The sequence below is a fragment of the Heloderma suspectum genome, chromosome 6 (genome assembly GCF_057233095.1).
Source record: "Heloderma suspectum isolate Gila_16-S chromosome 6, 16-S_ref, whole genome shotgun sequence".
Taxonomy (NCBI): domain Eukaryota; kingdom Metazoa; phylum Chordata; class Lepidosauria; order Squamata; family Helodermatidae; genus Heloderma; species Heloderma suspectum.
Window position 1 is genome coordinate 103,374,250 of NC_139463.1, and position 20,615 is coordinate 103,394,864.

General features: G+C 46.6%; 1 protein-coding gene across 1 annotated transcript; it reads left to right on the forward strand.

Moving 5' to 3' along the window:
- The first annotated feature begins 2,662 nt into the window (after positions 1-2,662).
- Positions 2,663-20,142, forward strand: MYL11 (myosin light chain 11). The gene is made up of 7 exons (XM_084805869.1): positions 2,663-2,735; positions 8,758-8,853; positions 16,197-16,272; positions 16,400-16,504; positions 16,595-16,673; positions 18,437-18,485; positions 19,328-20,142. Exons 2-7 carry the CDS (start codon positions 8,818-8,820, stop codon positions 19,430-19,432), a joined length of 450 nt encoding a protein of 149 aa, XP_084661995.1. The 5' UTR covers positions 2,663-2,735; positions 8,758-8,817; the 3' UTR covers positions 19,433-20,142.
- Positions 20,143-20,615: the final 473 nt, after the last annotated feature.

Here is a 20,615-nt window from a genome sequence, read left to right on the forward strand (position 1 = left end):
CGAGAAAAGCGACGGTTCCTGTCAAATCAAGGGGCAGCCTGAGGCGTGACCTTTGATGAGTAGCGTGCTAGTGAACCAATGGAATGCCAAGATGTGGATATGAGCGCGAACATTTCTGACGTTAACCAATCCAATGAAAGGCCAGAGCCTCTTCATGCAGGCGTGCGAGGTGTTCCAGGATTAGCCAATAACGACCGACGGGGGCGGGTTCGACGTTTAATTGACGTTCTCCTGTGCCAGTTAAGGAAACGCATTGGTGGTTGGGAAGGGGGTGATGGGGAAGATAGATTGATTGAAATATGATTGGCACCAAGGTTGACGAATGGGAGGCGAGGGGAAGCGCCCAACGTGAATAACGTTTTAGGGGATACCGCCCACAAGTTCTTTACAAGAACTTGACCAAGGCCCCAGCAGCGCTCATGTCGGCCAGCCACGGTGTTCTGCAGGGCGCGACGCTCCCGGGGCCCTGTCTCCAGCAAGAGGAGGGGCCCTTAATGCAGGCACAGTGCTGGCTAGGCAGGAAGCCGTGGCTTTCTCGTACGGTGCAATCCTCTGCATGTTTAGAGAGAAAGAAGCCCTACAATTCCCAGCATGCCCGAGCTAGCCATGCTGGCTGGGGCATGCTGGGAATTGTGGAACTTTTTCTCTCCCTAAGCATGCATAGGATAGCCCCCTTAGTCTCTCTTTCTCCCCTTTGCCCCACGTATTTAGTCTGTTGCTAAATCATATTGCTCCTTCCTTTACAAAAACATGGTACTTGCTCTCTGCCCCTTCAGTGAAAACTCTCGTCCGTGCCCTTGTCATTTCTCACCTTGACTATTGCAGTTTTCATCAGTGGCGCTGCTAAGGCCGGACTATGGGACGCAGGTCTGGGGCCCTGCAGTCCAGGGAGTACTTAAAGGGGCCTGGGGCCTCATTGGTGGCAGTCACTGCAACCTCTAATTTTTGTTGTTTTTCTTCCTTTTAATGGAGCGTGTATGCAGATTGCCTGCCCTTTTCAGTTGCTGTGCCTCTGGGCCCCACATGGGCCCCAGAGGCACTCAAGACCGACAAGGGCAGGCATGGCTGACTGGTGCTTCGCTTCACGCATCCACTCTGTAAAAAGGAAAAAGGAAAAGAAGTTGCAGTAACTGCTGTCACTGCCAACCACCTAATTTTGGAGGGGAGAGGACTGACCACAGGGGAAAGAGGAGGACTTTGTCCCTCTTTCTTTCTTTCTTTCTTTCTTTCTTAAAAGCTTTTTACAGAGGTTTGAACGCACTGGAGCTGGAACTGTAAAAGGTTTGAAAGATGGGAAGGAAAAAGGGATCTGTGTGTGTCTCCCCCCACTCCCACAGTTTACCAGGTGATGGGCAGTGATGGGAAGAAATGGGTCCCCTTTATATTTATTTTTTCTCATAAAACAAAATAAAGAAGGAACCTACTGTATTCCTTTCTGCCACCAGGTACAGGTGGGGGGAGGTGGGGAGAGAAAGCAGTGTAGTGGGGGTGGGGTACAAAGGCCATCATGCCCAGTGCCTTCTTGAACCCAGCGGCGCCACTGGGCTTCATCTTCTCTCTGGCCTTCCATTGTCTCACCTTCATCTGCTACATCCATCCAGCGCTCTGCTGCCAAAATTATTCACCTTTTTCATCATTCTGGCCATAACCACGCCTTAAAATCCCTCTCCTGTCCTGCACCCGGATGCTGCACAAGCTTCTTATTCTTACCTTAATAGTCCTGCATGGCCTTGTCTCTCCTTATCTCTCTGTGCTCAAATTGCCACACATCCCTTCCTGCGACCTTTGTTCGGCTGGCTCCTCAAACCTTCAGCTGTCTAAAGGTCTCCCACTCCCTGGAATAGTTCTGCCCATTTTCCCTTGCTGCCACTTATGCCTGGAAGTGCCTCTCAGAATGCCTCTGCGTAACCACATCCAGTATTTCCTTTTAAGTCCTCCCTTAAAGCTCACCTTATCCAGGAAGCCTTTGGATCATCTCCTTAGTCCTTGTAGCTTATTGGAATTAAGCCAAACTACATGTAATTGAAATAATCACCTATTCTTCCCCTGCTCACCCATGCTTCCATTTCCCTCCACCCTCCTCTGTTATTTCCCTGTGTCTATTTTAGATTGTAAGCCTCAGCCTCACCCTGTCATACTTGTTCTTTGTAAAGTGCTATGTATATAAATGGTGCTATATAAATAATATTACAAAGAGAGAATACTACCAATAATAATAGTGTTGGTCTCTTCCCTTCTTTTGTACAGCCAAACTAATTTTAGGTGTGCATAGATTTACATGACTATAACACACATTATATGGTTTCACCGTTTTTTCTCAGATACTTAATTTGCTTTCAAGAGCTCTGCAGTAAGAAATTCAAATGGTCAATGTACCACTTCCCCAGTATTGCCTCTCCTTGCTAGGAAAAGCTGTATCACTTAGATAGGAACATAGGAAGCTGCCCTATACCGAGTCTTGCCATTGGTCCAGATAGCTCAGTATCTACAACACTGATTGACAGCAGCTTTCCAGGGTTTCAGACAGGAGTCTTTGGGGACTGAACCTTGGACCTTCTGCATGCAAAGCATGCGCTCTTGTCTTGAGTTATGGCCCTTCCCCAAGATATCTGTCATACAGCAGTTAGACACAGGAGCATTTGGAGGACATACGTGTGCACAGGGGAAGGACCACAGCAGAGAGAGCACGTGCATTGCACACCAAAGGCCCGAGGTTCAATCCCCAGCTTCTCCAGGTAGGGCTGTTGCCAATCAGTGGAGACAATACTGGGTTAGAAGGACCAATGGTCTGGCTCGGTATAAGGTCGCTTCTTATGTCCCAAGGTGCCAGAAGTCCCAAGCTTGATTCCCAGGCTGGGAGTACAGAAGGTACATCACTAGGCTAGCAGGGAATATCTTCTTCCATCTTGGGCATGTGTCCAAGAGGAGGATGTGTCAGCTCAGCATGGGTAGTTGGAAAATGCCTAGAGTTTCAGGTTACCCTGAGCTGAGTTGATGGGCTCTAGCCCTCCTGCACTTTTCTCCATCTTATCAAAACTCTCAGGTTCCTCTGTCCTCCCGTCAGCACATCTCACACAAATCATCACCAGCACTGCAACAGCTGCTTTTTCCTGCTAATTCCATTGTTCCCTCTTTCAGTGAGTTTCTTTGCTTTTATGTCTCCCCCCACTTTACCACTCAATCTTTCAGTCTTTCACACCCATCTACCCTTCTCCAAAATAGGGCCCCCATGTCTTCTCCATCACGCTGCTCCATCGCAGCTCCCCTGTTGCTAAATCGTTCCTTTCCCTCATTGAATGCCATATTCTGCCATTCTGCAGCAGTGAGTGGGGAATCTACCATGATGTGAGGTTTGAGCCTACTGTCGATGGCAAGTCTGGTCAATAATTCTGTCCGCTTTTAAAGCAGGAGGCCCCCGATCAGCAGTTAGGTTTATGAGAGGGCCTTTGAGGAAGGAACATAGGAAGCTGCCTTCTACTGAGTTAGACCATCGGTCCATCTAGCCCAGTATTGTCGACACTGACTGGCAGTGGCTCTCCAGGCTTTCAGGTGGGAGTTTTTCCAGCCCTACCGGGAGATGACAGGGATCGAACCTGGGACTTTCTGCATGCAAAACATGTGCTCTGCACTGAGCTATGGCCCTTGTTCTCCAAATTTAAGGGGCTTCTTTAGAATTTCAACCTGGTACCTCTTGCCCCCAAAGCAAGAATCATATCCCTAGACCAACAAGCGAGGGATTCACCATTCCCCCAAAACAGACTGCCAATGAGATGTTTCTGTGGCTACAGCACCATCTTCGTGCCTCTTTTGCCTCTAGATTGGCAGTTGTGGTACCCGGAGGACTGGATTTCTCCCTGGAATCTCTAGCTGCCGATCCCCAGATAAGGAAGAAAGCTGAGCTTGGAATAGCTGCAGGAGCTTATGGCTTTCGGCCTACAGTTTTCCCTCTCTCACATCCTCTTTCCACTCTCAGCCTTCATCGCGACACAGTGGGTATAATTGGGGTTCTTTAGAAGGGAAATTGCGGAGTCAGTGGATGAAGCAGAGGGATGAATGGACAGAGCCTGCTTGCAATGGCCTGGGTTGAGGAAAGAAGCTCAGATTGCTATCTTTAGGAGCCTCTACTCCTGCCTGAGTGTCTCAGTCATCAGTGACAGCTGGGGCCAACAATCCCAAAAAGGAAATTTTCTCAGGGATACTGGATACCCTTGCCTGAGAGTGAGGGAGGAAGGGTGGGGGAAAGGGACTAAGGAAAGAAGGAGTCTATTCATCCCGCTTTCTGCACTTTAACACTGATGTGTGAGGCCTTCGAACAGCCTGCCCTCCAGATGTGCTGACCTACAACTCCCCTATGGGGAATGCAATCCAGAACATCTGGAGAGTGGCGGCCTGAAGACGGCTGCCTTAGAACCTGTCTTGGGACAGAGGGCCAGCATCAGTTGCCCTTTCCAGCAAGTACCTGCGGGTGTTCCTTCCCCACCCCCCACCCCCACCAGTCAGGTGTCCAGTTGGGCTTAGACTGACCCTTAAGTTAAAGTTAGCTTCCAAGTTAAAGGCTCACGGGTTAGCTTTTTAAGTTTCAGGATGAGAACTTGCTTTTTGTACTCTGCAAAGCTGAGCGTATCAAATAATCAGACAAAATATCGCCAAAGTGAACTCCAGATCCCTGAATGTCATCAAAGAAGAAAAGAAAAAAAAACTTTTCTGCAAAGCCTTTGGCATAATCTCTCTGTAACTAACCCTGCAACTAGTGACTGAAATTAATACATATTCTTCTCCTGTCTACACCACCTTCATTACCTCCTCCCACATTCCTCTCCTACCTCTCCTGTGTCAAACTTAAACTGTAATCATCTCGGGGCAGGGACCTGGCCTCATATACTTTCTAAAGCACCCTGCATATTGCTGACACTATTCAAGGAATAATAATAATAATACATTGTGTCTTGACAAAAGAGAAGATGAACCTAAATAGGAGCAGAGGCTCTTGCTGCAATGAAATTGGGTGGGGCAGGAAGTTAGGAAGCCGGGGTACAACAGACCCCTGGGTTAATAAGATTTTTTGAGTTAGGAACTGTCCAGCCCAATATACCTTTCCCTTCTCCAAGAAAGGAGTTGGCCCGTTTGCGTTCCTCTGGAGTCTATTTCTGGACTCTGGTTCCCCCCCGCCCTGCAACCCTGGAGCCAAACTTGAAGATGTGGCTATAGTTAGCTGCCCCGCCTCCCGCAGGGGGAGTCTATATAACCCCAGGGGAATTCTCAGCCTGTGTCTAGGCTGCTTGCCCTTCTGGCCCTTGGGACATCCCCACCGCACCCGCTGCTGTTCATCCACCTGCCTGCCTGCTGAGAAAAAATGGTAAGTGGAAGAGAGAGAAAGGGTGCAGGCACCAAAGGTCCCTAAGGAAATTAGGTGCAGAGGAAACTGGCAGCTGGCTTCTTATCCAGGCTAGTGGAAATGTACAAAGAGGAGAGAAAATGAAAAAAAGTGGGGGGGGAGCATCAGTTGATCAATCTATTGATCTGCTTTCTTTTATTTCAAAATAGAAGTGAGTGTAAGACTATGGGTTACATCAGCAACCTTTCAAATTGTCTTGCTGAAAGGTGTCCATTCAACAAAAGATGTTGGACAATGCGGGGAGATCCCCTTCCTGGTTTTCCTTAAATTTTCTGGCACAACAAAAAGTGTCTTATAGGCCTCTCTTGTCTTTTGTTTCTCTGTCTCCCCCGCACCCCTTTTCTGTTACACACATAAATCTATCCATTTCATTTTCTTTCGACTTATAAATTTCCCTGTCTGGGCAGAAGAAATATTGTGTTCAGGGGATACTTTGGAGCTATTGAAGACAGTCTGGGAGAAGCCATATGAGTTGGAAAGCTGGAGAGCAGCTGAGATAGCGGGGTGGGTGTGTGACAAGGGGAAAAGAACTTTGGAGAGGTGAAGGTGGACCAGGGTGCAGAATGTCATATTAGGGATGATGATTCAACACTTCTCTGAATTGCAGGTCCTTCACTGTCCCCCACTGAAACTTGATCTTGAAACTGGACTCCTCCCCCCACCATCTCTCTCCCTTAATATCCCATTTCCATTGCTCGGCTATGCACCCCGAAACCTGCTGGTGAATGCATCATGCTCTTCTTGAATGTTGCAGCAGGGTGCTTTACCCAGCCTGGAATCAGTTGGATCCCCTTCTGGCTGTTTTCTTTTTGAAGGAGCAAACGTTAGCTGAGCGACTGCTGAGCAGACAGAAACCTCAGGAGTCACATTCCTGGAGGCACAGCAAGATCCAGACAAATGGAGCCAGCATCAAGGGGGACAGTGGAACCCTTCCTATTTTTGGAACAAGAAACAAAAGGAATATACTTTTTTCCTTTGCCCTGGAAATCTCTTTGTGTGACTTGAAATCTCACCAGACATGCACACACATCCAATTTTACTGAGAGGCACATCCTCACTGTCAGAGGGTGTCAGCCTTCTCCAGCCTGGTGCCCCCCATATGTGATGGACTACAATTTCCATCATCCCCAGCCAGCTGGGCCTTTGGGAGTTGTAGCCCAGCACATCTGGAGGGCCCCAGGTTAAGGAAGGCTGCATCTCCATCTCTTACTTTATAGTGCAGGGATTCCTGAAGTGTTACGAGGCATATTTGGGAGGTTCTGGTCACTTCTTAGGCAGTACTGCAGGTTGATCAAGAAGCCACCACCCCTTAGGCTCCTGTTTTTCTTCTTGCTCCAAACCTACTTTCAAAGGAATCAGGAGTGCCATTTTGTGAATTTGTGCTTTGGTACATTTGGATCTCCAAATCCCCTTCTACCCATGCTTTGCCATTCCTTGTGCCACTTTGGAATGTTCCGGAACTGGCCCCCTTGTCAACTGTCACCACTTGAGGGCCAAGTTGTGATATCATCCCACCCCCAGTAGCGATGGGCACATTGTAAAAGTACTGGGAATGCTCTATGGTATCTCCAGATGATTGTGCTTTGCCATGTCCTGGTTTGGCCCTATGCTTAGATGCGGATCATAAGGAAGCATAACTGGTGGGAATGGGGAGCCAACAGCTGTTCTAAGCAGCAGGTGATAGCTCCTGGGCCTGTAGATCACAATCACATAATTAAATACGTACATACGCATGCAGACTCATAGAGACACACACACATACATACATATTGATATATAATCAGAGTAGCATTGTTCAAAGAAGACGTATGGTGGACTAAGGTTGGAAGAGAAAACTGGTGGAAAAGAGGGTAAATCTCTCCTCTGGTTGGCTTTTCACATACAGGGCAGCGCTCAGAAAGCAGCTAGAGATATTTACATTGTTGTTTTGTGGAGCTCCTCCCCTCCCCCGAACCTGCATGCTATTACACACATCAGCTCTGCATTGGTAGCATTTTCTGGTGCACTTCTTATTTGTCACCAAATAATGTTTGCTCACTCAAGTTCTATTTGCCCAAACTGTCTTTCTACAGGAAAATATCACACCACGTATTATTAACATCTATGTCTTTATTACCATAAAAATAGTTTTTGTAAGCTAAAATATGTAGACAATTTCAAGAGACATAAGCAATTTGCTGAGCATGACACATCCACACCCATATCAGGCTGATAAAGATTAGTTGCCACAAATCTCAAGTAGAGATTTTGGGGTGGAATCGCAATCATTATCTACTTCAGCCCCATGATCTGAAGCAGGAGTTGCTGGTTCTGCCATTTCTCAAGCTAAAACGTGTGATTTCTCAACAATAACAAATGTTTTGAGTTTGTTCCTCAAAGGCTCTTTTTTTCTCCCAGTTTTTCAACTCATTGTGGTAACTATATGGCCTTTTTAGCATCCAAAGAAACAATGGTGGCCTGGTCCGTTCTATCACTATTTAAAGCTATCAGATCAGCAACGAATCTAAGGTTATCAGCCCCCTGTCGATGTTTGATAAGTCTCACCTGATCTGCTTCAATGAGTGTTGTAATAACTTCTTGAAGTCCATTAATTAATGCTAATTATTAACAGCACATTAATATTGTAATATTTATATTAATTAGCAAATAGGCTGAAAATTTGCACAATGATATGATCTTTGCCAGACTTAGGGATCATAGTGATATAAGAATCATTTAATGAAGACGGGAGAGGGAGATTGGAAAATATGGTTATAAAGATGATGTAGGAATATTTATTTAAAAGTGAAAATGGTTTCCAGATGCATTTTTTCCTGAGACAGAAATGTATACAATTATCAAAAAATGCACTTAATTATATTCAGCAACCTCGTCAATATTTAATTCCCTAGAAACCTGCAGAAGGTATGGTCCCTTTCCCACCCTTAATAAAATGTCATGTATTTTCATGCTATGTATAAAGTGGCTATTTATCCATCACCAAAAAAGAGGACAAAAGAACATGACAGATTTGCATAACATCAGCATATGCTAATTTATAAGTATAGGTGCAGAATTAGAAACAATTACTATGGTTTAAATGAAATACAATATATCTTGCCCTAATGGGGAAGACTGTGAAAAGATGACCTGTGTGCGCCTCAGTCTGCTGCCCAGGTGCTAACCATTGACGGGCAACTTCAAGGGACCTGCTGCTCTCCTCTCCTTCTTCTTATGGTTCTTTATCTTTAAACAAGGTGTGGACCCTTCAAATAGAGGACACCTTCAAACAGACGACTGTCCTCAAACAGAGGCAGGACACTTGGCCACTCTAATTCTGATGGAGTGCTCTGATCCTGAATTCCCATCTTAACCCATTACAGGCACCCAAGAAGGCAAAGAGAAGGGCAGCAGCAGAAGGAGGAAGCTCAAATGTCTTCTCCATGTTTGACCAAACACAAATTCAGGAGTTCAAAGAGGTAAGAAAAAAGGGAAGAGATGGAGGAGGGAATGAATTTGCTGGGGAATATAATATATATGGTGGGGCCATCAGAGTTGGACTCTGTGGCTAAGTCCAGGGTTCCACTCAGCAAAATGACCAGAAGAGCCTTACCACATTTTGGAATAATGTGCTGGCTTACCACATTTTGGAAAAAGTGAAGTAATACACACTACCATCTAAAAGGGGCAGGGGGTCCCATAAGACCATTTGCAGTAAATGAAGTCATCTACGTTGCAGTCTAAAGAGTGGGGCATAAGAGCTTTATGTCCAGGGTCTAAAATGATCTAACTGTGCCACTGAACATACAGGACATAATGTTGTCCTTAAAGCTTACCTGGATTATTCAGTGCAGAATTTTTATCTGCTCTTTGAGGAAGTTACTGACCAACTGGGGAATTTTTAGATGCAACAAACAATGACAGTTAAATGTTTGGAGAGAACCTGGTTTATGTGGACATGTATGTCTAGGTCAGAGAGCCAAAGGCCACAGAAGGGAATATAAATTAAATTTCTTTGAGTTCAACAAGGCTGGGGAGGTACATAGGAAGGAAAGGCCGAGATATGTGGAAGAATTTGCTGACTGTACTGTGCCTTCGGTGTCTGTGGAGTTCTCATCTGTGGACATTTAAAAACAGCAAAACATGGATAGTCACTCATGGCAGATTAAGTATGTACAGTTGATCCTTTAACAATTGGGGGACCACAGCTTCTGAAATCCCATCTAACAGATTTATGTGGAGGCCCACATCTCACTAATCTTCCTTTCCTAAACTTCACTTGAACCTTTGTACAGTTCAGATTCTGTCAAATGTTGCTAATGGTAGAACATTCTCAAGTTCTAAAGGTGTGTGTGTGTGTGTGTGTGAGTGAGAGAGAGAGAGAGAGAGAGTTAGAAGCATCACAGGTGCTACAATTTGACCAAGTTCTTCTAACCAAGTTCCATTGTCTCTGTCCCAGAAGAGCTGAAATGGTCAACATCATCTAGTTGTGCTGTACAATCTTAGGCATATTTATTCAGAAGTAAGCCTCACTTTGTTCAATGGCATTTAGTCCCAAGGAAGTGTGCATAAGATTGCAGCCTTAGAAGGTGTTCCTGTCTCCTCCAGCTCCTCCACAGTATAAGGTAGATTCCACCCCCACCCCGCCATTCAAGTCGTAATCCCAATTTATTCCTCTCAGGAAGCCAGCACGGTGGTCAGAGCCTTTCACATGACAACCTCCTTCCCGCCTCCACATCGGAGATCTTTGAGTCTCCATTTCTGAGAGGCCCTTCCTTGCCATTTTGCAGGTGTCACTGCTGCCTCCCCTCCACACCCCCACCCCAAGAATGGTGCTGTTTCCCTTCTGAGACTCTTGAGATGCAGCAGTGTCTATTTTGGGTGAGGGAGGACCAAGAAAGTAGGCGACATCTGTGCTTGGAGCAAGCGGCAGTTCCTTACAAGGAGATCTCTGGAGACAGATTCTGGGTGGCCGGGCCTGGAGGGGGAGGGTGGGCAGCAGAAAGCCTTCTGGCTGGCTTCAGATCCACCGAAAGTGAAGTTTGGCCCAGCATTGTAAAGCCTGCAAACCCTTCAGCTTGAGGTCTCAATCTAGAGAAAAGGAAACAAAGGCTACATTGGTGATGGGACAAGTAGCTCATTCTAGCTCCTTTGGGAACCTTCTCAAACATAGGAGTATTTCCTCTGTGCCATGTTGTCAACTCTTTTTTTTTCTTTTTTCTTTTTGCACCTCTTTACTTTTTGATGAAAACCTGTTTTTAAAACCTTTGGTGAAGAGAGCCAGCCTTGCCCTGGTGGCATTTATCTTACGATATTTCTGTCACTCTCTTTCCAATGTAAAATCTGGCCAAGAGCTCCAAGAGGCTGACGTGGCTCTTCCTATAACTCTTTCCATCGTGCATTATCCTCAAAAGCACTCTGTGAGATATGTGTAGGGATGTATGGATTGTGTAAAATCCATTCCATTTTTCATTTCATTTGTTTCATGGATTGTCAGGCGCCTTTTATTCTGTCACCCACCCATTGATGGAATCCAGGGTGGGGGACGTAGTTTCTGAATGTGCGCAAATTTGATTTTGCACAAATTTGCACAGGTGAAATGCGCAAATCCCCCCAAAATATACAAATTCCTCTCAATGCACATTTTCACACTTTGGGTGGAAATGCACATTTTTGGCTAGTTTTTTATTTTTGCCTATTTTTCTACAACAAAATTTGCATAAAATTCCAGAAAGCAAGTCTGTGGAATCTCCCCGACAGGGAAAAGCCAGTCCACTGCAGAATCCGCAGGTTGGATTAATAAAAATCTGAATTAATTTGGTTCTGTTGCGGATTTCTCTGACATCCCTAGATGTGTGAGGCCCAAAGTCACCCGGTGAGCTTCATCGGGATTTGAACCCAGGTCTCCCTAGTCCAGCACATTAACTGCTACCCTAAACTACTTCTCCCACAGTGAGCTTTGTGGCTGACTGCGGGGGTTGACTTCAGGTCTTCCTAGTCCTTGTCCGAAACTCAAACTACTGCACTATGCTACCACTCCCACAGTGGCTATCAGAAGAAGAGCTTTAGCTTCTCTTCTGGTGTCACCTCTACTGCCCCCTGAACCTTCTCTGAGCCTCTTGCTTTGCTGATCCCCATATTGGGGAGAGTCTTGCAAGTTAGAGTAGTTGACGGCACTGGCCTACATGGGCCAGTGGTCTGACACTGTAGAAGGCAGTGTCTTGGGTTCAGTTTGCTCCTTGCACTGTGGCGCTTCGTGCATCTTGCGTTGCTTTGTTCAAAAAAAATTGACAAGGTTCCCTAGACTGGACTGCTGTTCTTTGCCAGGATCAAACTCTCAGAGTTCGCTTCCATGCTGTCAGATGTTGACTGTAAGATCGTCAGGGCAGGGACCCTTGGCTTCTGTTACTCTGGAAAGTGGAATGTACAGCAGTGGTGCTATATGAATAATCACGATAGTTACTGCTGCTGCATTAGCCCTTTTCACACCTGTCCAAGAGTAGTTAAGGGGTTCCCCCCCCCCCCGCTGAGTGTTGTTTCGGTGCACTGAATGGGCAGTTTTATCCATGGGTTGGAAAACGATCCAGGCGATGCTCCCCAAGGCAGAACTTGGCATTTAATAGGGATAAATGCCAAGTTCTGCACCTAGGAAAAAGAAACCAAATGCACAGTTACAAGATGGGGGATACGTGGCTCAACCACACTACAAGCGAGAAGGATCTTGGAATTGTTGTCGATCACAAGCTGAATATGAGCCAACAATGTGATGTGGCTGCAAAAAAGGCAAATGCTCTTTTGGGCTGCATTAATAGAAGCATCGCTTCCAAATCCCGGGAAGTACTAGTTCCCCTCTACTCAGCACTGGTTAGGCCTCATCTGGAGTACTGTGTCCAGTTCTGGGCACCACACTTGAAGAAGGATGCAGACAAACTGGAGAGGGTTCAGAGGAGGGCAACAAAGATGAGCAGGGGACTGGAAACAAAGCCCTATGAAGAGAGACTGAAAGAACTGGGCATGTTTAGCCTTGAAAAGAGAATATGATAGCACTCCTTCAAGTACTTGAAAGGTTGTCACAGAGAGGAAGGCCAGGATCTCCTCTTGATCATCCCAGAGTGCAGGACATGGAATAATGGGCTCAAGTTACAGGAAACCAGATTCCAGCTGAACATCAGGAAAAACTTCCTGACTGTAAGAGCAATACGACAATGGAACCAATTACCTGGGGAGGTGGTGGGCTCTCCCACACTGGAGGCATTCAAGATGAGGCTGGACAGCCATCTGTCAGGGATGCTCTGACTTGGATTCCTGCATTGAGCAGGGTGTTGGACTCGATGGCCTTGTAGGCCCCTTCCAACCCTACTATTCTATGATTCTATGAAAGCAAGTGCTTCCACCTTTTGCATCATCCCAAAGAAGAGAGGAAATGCATCACTGAGAGAGAATGCAGAACTTTTGCATGCACTCAATTATATATGTGTACATATATAAATATATAATGGTATATGTATATAATTATAAGTATTAAAAATAAGTATTATCATTTGAACAGAAACGCAGGACATCACACCCAGGAGCTGGGTGCCTGCTCAGTCCATTCCCCAAGTGCTAAGTGGTGATGGGCAACTTCAAGGCTCCTGCCTCTCCCTTCTTTTGGTTCATTATCTTTAAACCAGACTTGCACACTCCCTTCTTTTGGTTCTTTATCTTTAAACCAGACTTTAAACAGCCGATCAAATAGAGGAGGCTTCCCTAACCTGGAGGCCTCTAAAAGTGTTGGATAACAGCACCCATCATCCCCAGCCTCCTGGCTGGGATGATGGGTATTGTAGTCCAACACCTCTGGAGGCTGCCGGGTTGGGGAAGTCTGAAATAGAGGATGCCTTCACATCAAGGGCAGTCCTCTGTAAAGTCGGACACGTGGCCACCCTGACTCCACTCAAACGACAATGCTGAGTTGCCGAGATGATGGCATTTCTGCCCCACCGCCCTTTGAAATGAAGAGATAATTTCTTTGTTTATTACATTTCTAATCCACCCAGTAACCTATGTTCTCTGGCAGCTCCTCCATCTCTTCGTCCTCTGAAGAAGAGATGTAGCTCTGCACAGACACAATGTACTAGCTAGCAGATCACGTTTAGCTGGAAAGAGAGAGACACGGCACAAAGCAGAAAGAGAGGATAACGCAGTGAGTGTTAGTTCTTGGGGGGAGTTAGTTCTTCCACCCCCTCCCCTCCCGGCCATCCTTTGGAGACCTCATCAACAGCTCCTTCGGAATGTACCACCTGTCCCCTTAGGGAGGGGTATGGAGTTGAATATGAGACAGTTTAAGATTGTTCCCATTCCTGCTGGAGACGAAGAGGGATATCGAGTGACAGGTGTCTCAAGGGCACAGCTGCAGAGATGCGGGGAGGGAGAAGAGAGGTCTGAAGGGGAGTGTGCTGGCTGGGGATGGCGTCACCCCATTCCCATAATGCATTGCTCGATCAGTGTCAGAGAGGAGAACAGGAAAAGGGACAACAAGGAACATTTGGTCCAACCCTGGCCAGTTGCTCAGAGGCTCCCTTCCAGTCAACTCATAAAAATTACAGAGAGCAGAGATGTGGGAATTTCCCTGAATAAATTACACAGTTGGTAGAACCTACTGTGCCTTGGCTGACACTCAATGGCCCCGCATTAATGTTTTGTCTTCTTGCATGTCACAATTTTTGAGGTGGTTAGAAGCCACTAATATATCATCTCCCCCTTCTCCTTCTCTTATCTTGGCCAGCCTTCCCCAACCTGCCACCCTCCAGATGTGTTTGGACTACAATTCCCATTATCCCCAGATGATGGGAATTGCAGTCCAAACAGATCTGGAGGGCACCGGGTTGGGGAAAGCTGCTCTTGGCTATGTAGGTCCAATTCTTTGTCATCTTTGTCACCGGACTGATTGTTACCCTCATTCTAGAGTTGTCGTTCTCAAAACATGGTGATCTAAGTTGGAGGCTGGGTCCAACTTTGTACCAACCTGTACCAAGGACAGAAAGTTGCCCATACTATGGAACCTAAAGGAGGGTGGGATCCAGAGGCCATCCATCTATCCATACCCCACATCTTTCCTATCCACTCCCAATGGTTCTTGCAGTCAGAATGCTCCTTTTAATATTCTTTCCGCAAATCAATGCTGACTTTTTAAAAGTAAGTTCATGCTTGACAAAAGATGGCATACTGTGTGTGTCAACCTCATGGCCAATTACGCAATGAAACAAAGGAATCAAACCGTATGCAAATGTCCACAATACAAGCGTGGGTTTGTGCAATCTTCCATTCACCAGTGATGAGCATGGACGGGTACGGCATACCAACAAAACATCCATTGCTGAGCTTAGGGCTCATTCACACATACACTTCTGTTCCTGATCACTTGGTTACCCAACACTTGGCAACTGGCAGCTCAATACATGACCCGACTCCACTGAAAATCACTGCGTTTCTTGTGCTGCAGTGGTGGTATGAAATTCCCATGTTCAGACATTTGCTCCACAGGTGGGTCCTTGGAGTACCAGCAAAATCTTATGGGTACATCACGGCCGTTTTACCTTCACACAGAGTTTGTACTGAATTGCATGCAAGTATTACACAAAGCTGTAGCAAATGGAAGTCCATATTTGTGTGCAAATATCTGTAAAGCTGTGGCAACATAATTAGGGATGTACGAAAGTTTCGCCACAGATCTCGGGGAGGCCGAATGCCAGCGCATTCGGCCCCCCGAAATCGGTGGCGGAATGGCCCGCCACCCCCCTGGGACGGGACTTACCTGGGGCGGATCTTCCTGGTGGCGGTGCCTCTGGCGGCAGTTCGGCGGCTGCGGTGGCCGGTCTTCCGACCGGCTGCCGCCACCGCCATTTCCAGGTTTAAAAAAAACAAACAAACGTGATAGACTATATAAAGATTTACGTAGCCTATCACGGCTAGATTTTAAAAAAACACCGTGATAGGCTACGTAAATCTTTACGTAGCCTATCACGGCTGACTTAAAAAAAAAAATGCGCGTACGCAAATAGCGTAGACGCTACGCTATTCGTGTTCCCCTTATTTTCGCCGTCTTAGTCTACGTAAATGTTCACGTAGACTAAGATGTGCCAAAATAAGGGATGCAAATGGCGGCGGCCATGGCCGCCGCCATTTGCATACGCATGTGTGTGTGTTTTAATCAGCTGTGATAGGCTATGTAAAGATTTACGTAGCCTATCATGGCTGACTGCAGGGACGCAAACGGCGGCGGTGGCTACGGCCGCTGCCATTTGCGTCCCTGCTAGCCAGCGGCCAGATGTCCGGCTGCTGGCGGAACCAGCCGGTGGCTCCGCAGAATCGCTGCAGGGCACAGCCGGCCAGCCAGGATTCCGGGGGGGGGGGGGAACGGAGCACCTCCCCCCCCGGCGAGGATTCCGGGGGGAGGGACGGAACGCCTCCCCCCGCACCATCAGCATAATCCCCGAAAGGTAAGTACCTTTCGTGCATCCCTAAACATAATGCAGATCTGTGCTAGATAGCTTTTGAGAGCGGGCAGATTCAGGATCCAAAGGTGGTTGCAACGGTGGTTACCCTACAAATCCTAGATCAGCCTTCCTCAACCTTGTGCCCTCCAGATGTCTTGGGCTACAACTCCCATCCTTCCCTGCCTGGGAATTATGGGAATTGTAGTCCAACACATGTGGAGTATACCAGGTTGAGAAAGCTGTCCTAGATGCTAGCAATGCTGTTTTTTGTTTGGGGCAGTGGTGGCTGGATGTGAATTTTCTACAATCTCACAGTATTTTCTTCTTCTCCTTTTGTTTCCTAGGCCTTCACTGTCATTGACCAGAACAGAGATGGCATCATTGACAAGGAAGACTTGCGAGACACATTCGCTGCTATGGGTAAGACAAAAGGGAATTTTGAAAGAGGAAGACAGTATAAGCGGGATGTGAACCAAAGTTTACTGGTTGACTGGACCCCTACAAACCCAGTCCTCAGCTGCTAACCCTCCCATCCCTGGCTCTGCAGGGCGCCTGAACGTAAAGAATGAGGAGCTGGATGCCATGATCAAGGAGGCCAGCGGCCCAATCAACTTCACCGTCTTTCTCACCATGTTTGGGGAGAAGCTGAAGGGTGAGTAATTCCCCCATCCATCTCCCTCCCGCTTCCCTACTTGATGGCATGTCCCCATCTCTCACTGCCACTCCCCCTTCGTCCTGCCAGGTGCTGATCCCGAGGACGTAATCATTGGCGCCTTCAAAGTCCTGGACCCTGAGGGCAAGGGCACTGTCAAGAAGCAATTGTGAGTATCTACCCCAACTCACTTCCAATGGAGGTACTGGGCTGGTCCGCGTGTAACTCTGAACCATGATTTGGTTGTCCTTGGGTTCACATATTCCCCCGTCCTCCAGTCACAAGCTCCAATTCCCCTTCCTGACTTGCTTGTTCAAGTAAACCGTGGTTTGCCGTTACATTCTAATTGGCAAACTGTGGCTTGCGCTTACCCTCCAAACCAGAATCAGTTTGAGGTGAGTTTCCAGTTCTGGTTTGGAGGGTAAATGCAAACCATAGTTTACTGATTGATATGTGAAAGTCAGCTATGGTTGGCCCAAAACCAGAAGTCAGAGAGAGAATCCAAGTATGTGAGTAGAGGAAGGAATGTGCAAGCCCAAGGCTTGGACTGGACAGGCAAACCATGTACTGGCTTTTACGCCTGCACCATCACATTGTCTCCCAGATGATACACTGGACACATGACTGGACTACAAACTTCTACCACCTGTTTTATTCTAATATAATTGTCATGACTTCCTTTCAAAAAACCCTGGTAGCTAGACTAACATTGTTGATGGTTTTGAGATTTTTCTTAAGAGATCTGTAGTCCTCCTCATAAAGCTACCATTCCATGAGGAAAGTTAAATGTGTGCAGTGCCGGCTCCAGGTTTTTGAGGACCCTTGGGCAAGACACCCTCAGCAGGAGCGCTTGCTCCTCCTCCTCTTTCTCACCATTGCTACCACCTGCTTGCTTGACAGGCAGAGAGCCAGGGAACAAGCAGGTTGCAGCGGTGAAGAGGAGGAGTGAGGGCCCCTGCTAGGTTTGAGCCCTAGGCAGACGATGCCTACCTTTGATGCCAGCCCTGAATCGGTGGTGTAGATATATGTATGTTGTGGGATTAAAGTTCTTGCAAAACTGGGATTCAAAGAAGGTGGGGCTGGTTGTCTATGAAAAGGCCCCATTTTGCAAGTGTGGTCGTTGCTGAATAGCAACTAATATTTCCAAACAACAATATTTCTGTCAGTAGGGGCTTTGAGCTTGTGCAAGACAGTGTGTGTGTGCATGAGTGGATGTGGTGTGTGTCTGTGTGAGAAGCGATTGTGGCGTGGAAGTTCTCCAGAATCAGAGGCTACGCAAAGTGGAGTAGAATCATAGAATAGTATAGAATCATAGTAGGGTTGGAAGGGGCCTACAAGGCCATCGAGTCCAACCCCCTGCTCAATGCAGGAATCCAAGTCAGAGCATCCCTGACAAATGGCTGTCCAGCCTCGTCTTGAAGGCCTCCAGTGTGGGAGAGCCCACCACCTCCCCAGGTAATTGGTTCCATTGTCGTATTGGTCTTACAGTCAGGAAGTTTTTCCTGATGTTCAGCCGGAATCTGGTTTCCTGTAACTTGAGCCCATTATTCCGTGTCCTGCACTCTGGGATGATCAAGAAGAGATCCTGGCCTTCTTCTCTGTGACAACCTTTCAAGTACTTGAAGAGCGCTATCATATCTCCCCTCAGTCTTCTCTTCTCAAGGCTAAACTTGCCCAGTTCTGTCAGTCTCTGCTCATAGGGCTTTGTTTCCAGTCCCCTGATCATCTTTGTTGCCCTCCTCTGAACCCTCTCCAGTTTGTCTGCATCCTTCTTAAAGTGTGGTGCCCAGAACTGGACACAGTACTCCAGATGAGGCCTAACCAGTGCTGAGTAGAGGGGAACTAGTACTTCCCGGGATTTGAGTGTTTGGGAACAATCTAATAGGGGGTCACAAATATTTCACACACCCCATTCTTTTTGCCTCACTACAGCTTGGAAGAACTCCTGACCACCCAGTGTGACCGGTTCACTCATGAAGAGGTAAGGGAACTTCCCTGCATCATGCTGTTGTCCCAGTCCTTTCCTCACTCACCAGTATTCCTCCTCCCCATGCCTGTCTTATCAATTGGTCTTCTGCCATGTGCTGTTCCTTGCCAAAAAATAAATGTAACTTCTGAAAAAGCTAGAATATTATGCTCAGGGTAGAATATTAAATTTGGTTATATTTATACCAGGTATACCTGCATACATGTCATTGATTTGCCAAACTGATTTTGAATACGTGCAGGGTTTAATCTGAGCTGAGGCCAGGGCTCTGTTCTGAAATCTTTTTTTTCAGTTGTCAAAGAATGAAATGCTTCGGAGCACGTGCAGAGAGTTTTTCTGTCACCATGGAGTAATTGCAACCCATTTCCAAACGTAGGTCCCAGCCTGAAACATGCAGTGTCTATGCAGGCTTGTGCTCTCACAGTTCTAGAGATCTGTGTTTAGAGTTGTAGCCCTCACAGAAAACTATGGTCAGTTAAGAGTTTTCTATCAAGAAACTGCCTCCTCCTTCCCCAGTGGCCTACAACACAGCAGCTCAGTCCTGATTGGGTAGTTTAAATGCTAAATTTCCATTGCAGAAATGGAAAGCAGTTGATGAGGTTGGCAGAGATGGAGTCGGAGTAGCAACAGCAGTTGTAAAATAAATGCTTATCATCATCAACCTCTTTGCTCCTAAATTCCTCGCTCTCTACTTCCACCTTCTTAGTTACCTGCATTTTTAAAATGCCAGTACATTTACTGAAATGGATTATACTGTGTTTTTTTAGCTCCTGGGAAGGGAAACGGATTCAAAAATCTGTCCACCTCTCACCTTAATCCTCTCCTCTCTCCACCAGATCAAGAACATGTGGCATGCCTTCCCTCCAGATGTAGCTGGCAACGTCGACTACAAGAACATTTGCTATGTCATCACACATGGAGAGGACAAGGAAGGGGAATAAACTCCGGGTTTTCTACCCTTGCTTTGTGGGGGAATACAGCCAAACACCCCCAGGCTGGGGAGTTTCCCTTAAGCTGGTCCCTAGTGATCCACTCATTTTTGTACCCCAACAATATACATGTCAATCTGTTATTTATTACTATTATGATGATTTGGGGAGGAAAATTATACCCCCCAAAGCTAGCCTCTGCCCACCTCAACTAGTCTTAACCTAACCGGGACCTTCCTCCGTAAAATGTCTTAATAAAAACGAGGACAGCTCTGTTTCTAATGCCCCAGTTGTTACAGTCTGTCTGTCTTCTCACAATATGAAATACAGATATGCCTAGAATGGGTTTGTAAGGTGGCCACGTTCCCATCAATGTTTTTTTAAAAAATCCCAATGTATATTCTGGTTCCTGAACTTGATGTCTTGAACTACAACTAGTGGGAACTGTAGTCCAATACAGCCGGAGGTCACGAAGTTGAAGAAGACTGGTTTAGTCGATTGATCTGTTAAAGTTGCAATCCTATGCATGTTTACAGAAAAAAGCCTACAACTCTGAGCATGCCCCAGCCAGCCCTGCTAGCTGGGGCATGCTGGGAGTAGTAGGCCTTCTTTTCTGTCTAAGGATGCACAGGAATGTGTCCTAAATTATTCTTTTGTAAGTGGGCAGATTAAAAAAAAAGACATTATGTTTAGTACATGTACTTATAAAAACTACAGATGGCAAGCATAGCCTTAAAGCAGCATTCCTTCCATCGTGCCTCTTCGAAGAAGATGCCAGGTACAATATATGCATCATCCATTATCTAAATGCAAAGGAAGTGGGCTTCCCAAATTTAATCGATGGATACATCGACTAAAACCCATATGATTAAGCAAATTAGATTTCTGTAATTGAGTTATGGGGCTAATAAGGTGGCTTCACTTGTGCATTAATTTAGTCATTTATATCCCTGCTCTTACATAGGGCTTCCGGCAGCCTCCCATCCAGATCCCTGATCAGCCTCACACACTCTGTTTAGCTTCAGTAATGCCATAGATATCAGATGTTTTCAGACCCCTCACTGGGCCCCATACATACCTAGCAATACGACAATGGAACCAATTACCTAGGGAGGTGGTGGGCTCTCCCACACTGGAGGCATTCAAGGTAAGGCTGGACAGCCATCTGTCAGGGATGCTCTGACTTGGATTCCTG

Excerpts from the sequence above, each read along its gene's own strand:
- MYL11 (XM_084805869.1), top strand. The coding sequence starts at position 8,818 with ATGTTTGACCAAACACAAATTCAGGAGTTCAAAGAG. Across the intron at positions 16,505-16,594 it reads GTTTGGGGAGAAGCTGAAGG|GTGCTGATCCCGAGGACGTA; the intron begins GTGAGTAATTCC and ends TCGTCCTGCCAG. Across the intron at positions 16,674-18,436 it reads GGCACTGTCAAGAAGCAATT|CTTGGAAGAACTCCTGACCA; the intron begins GTGAGTATCTAC and ends GCCTCACTACAG.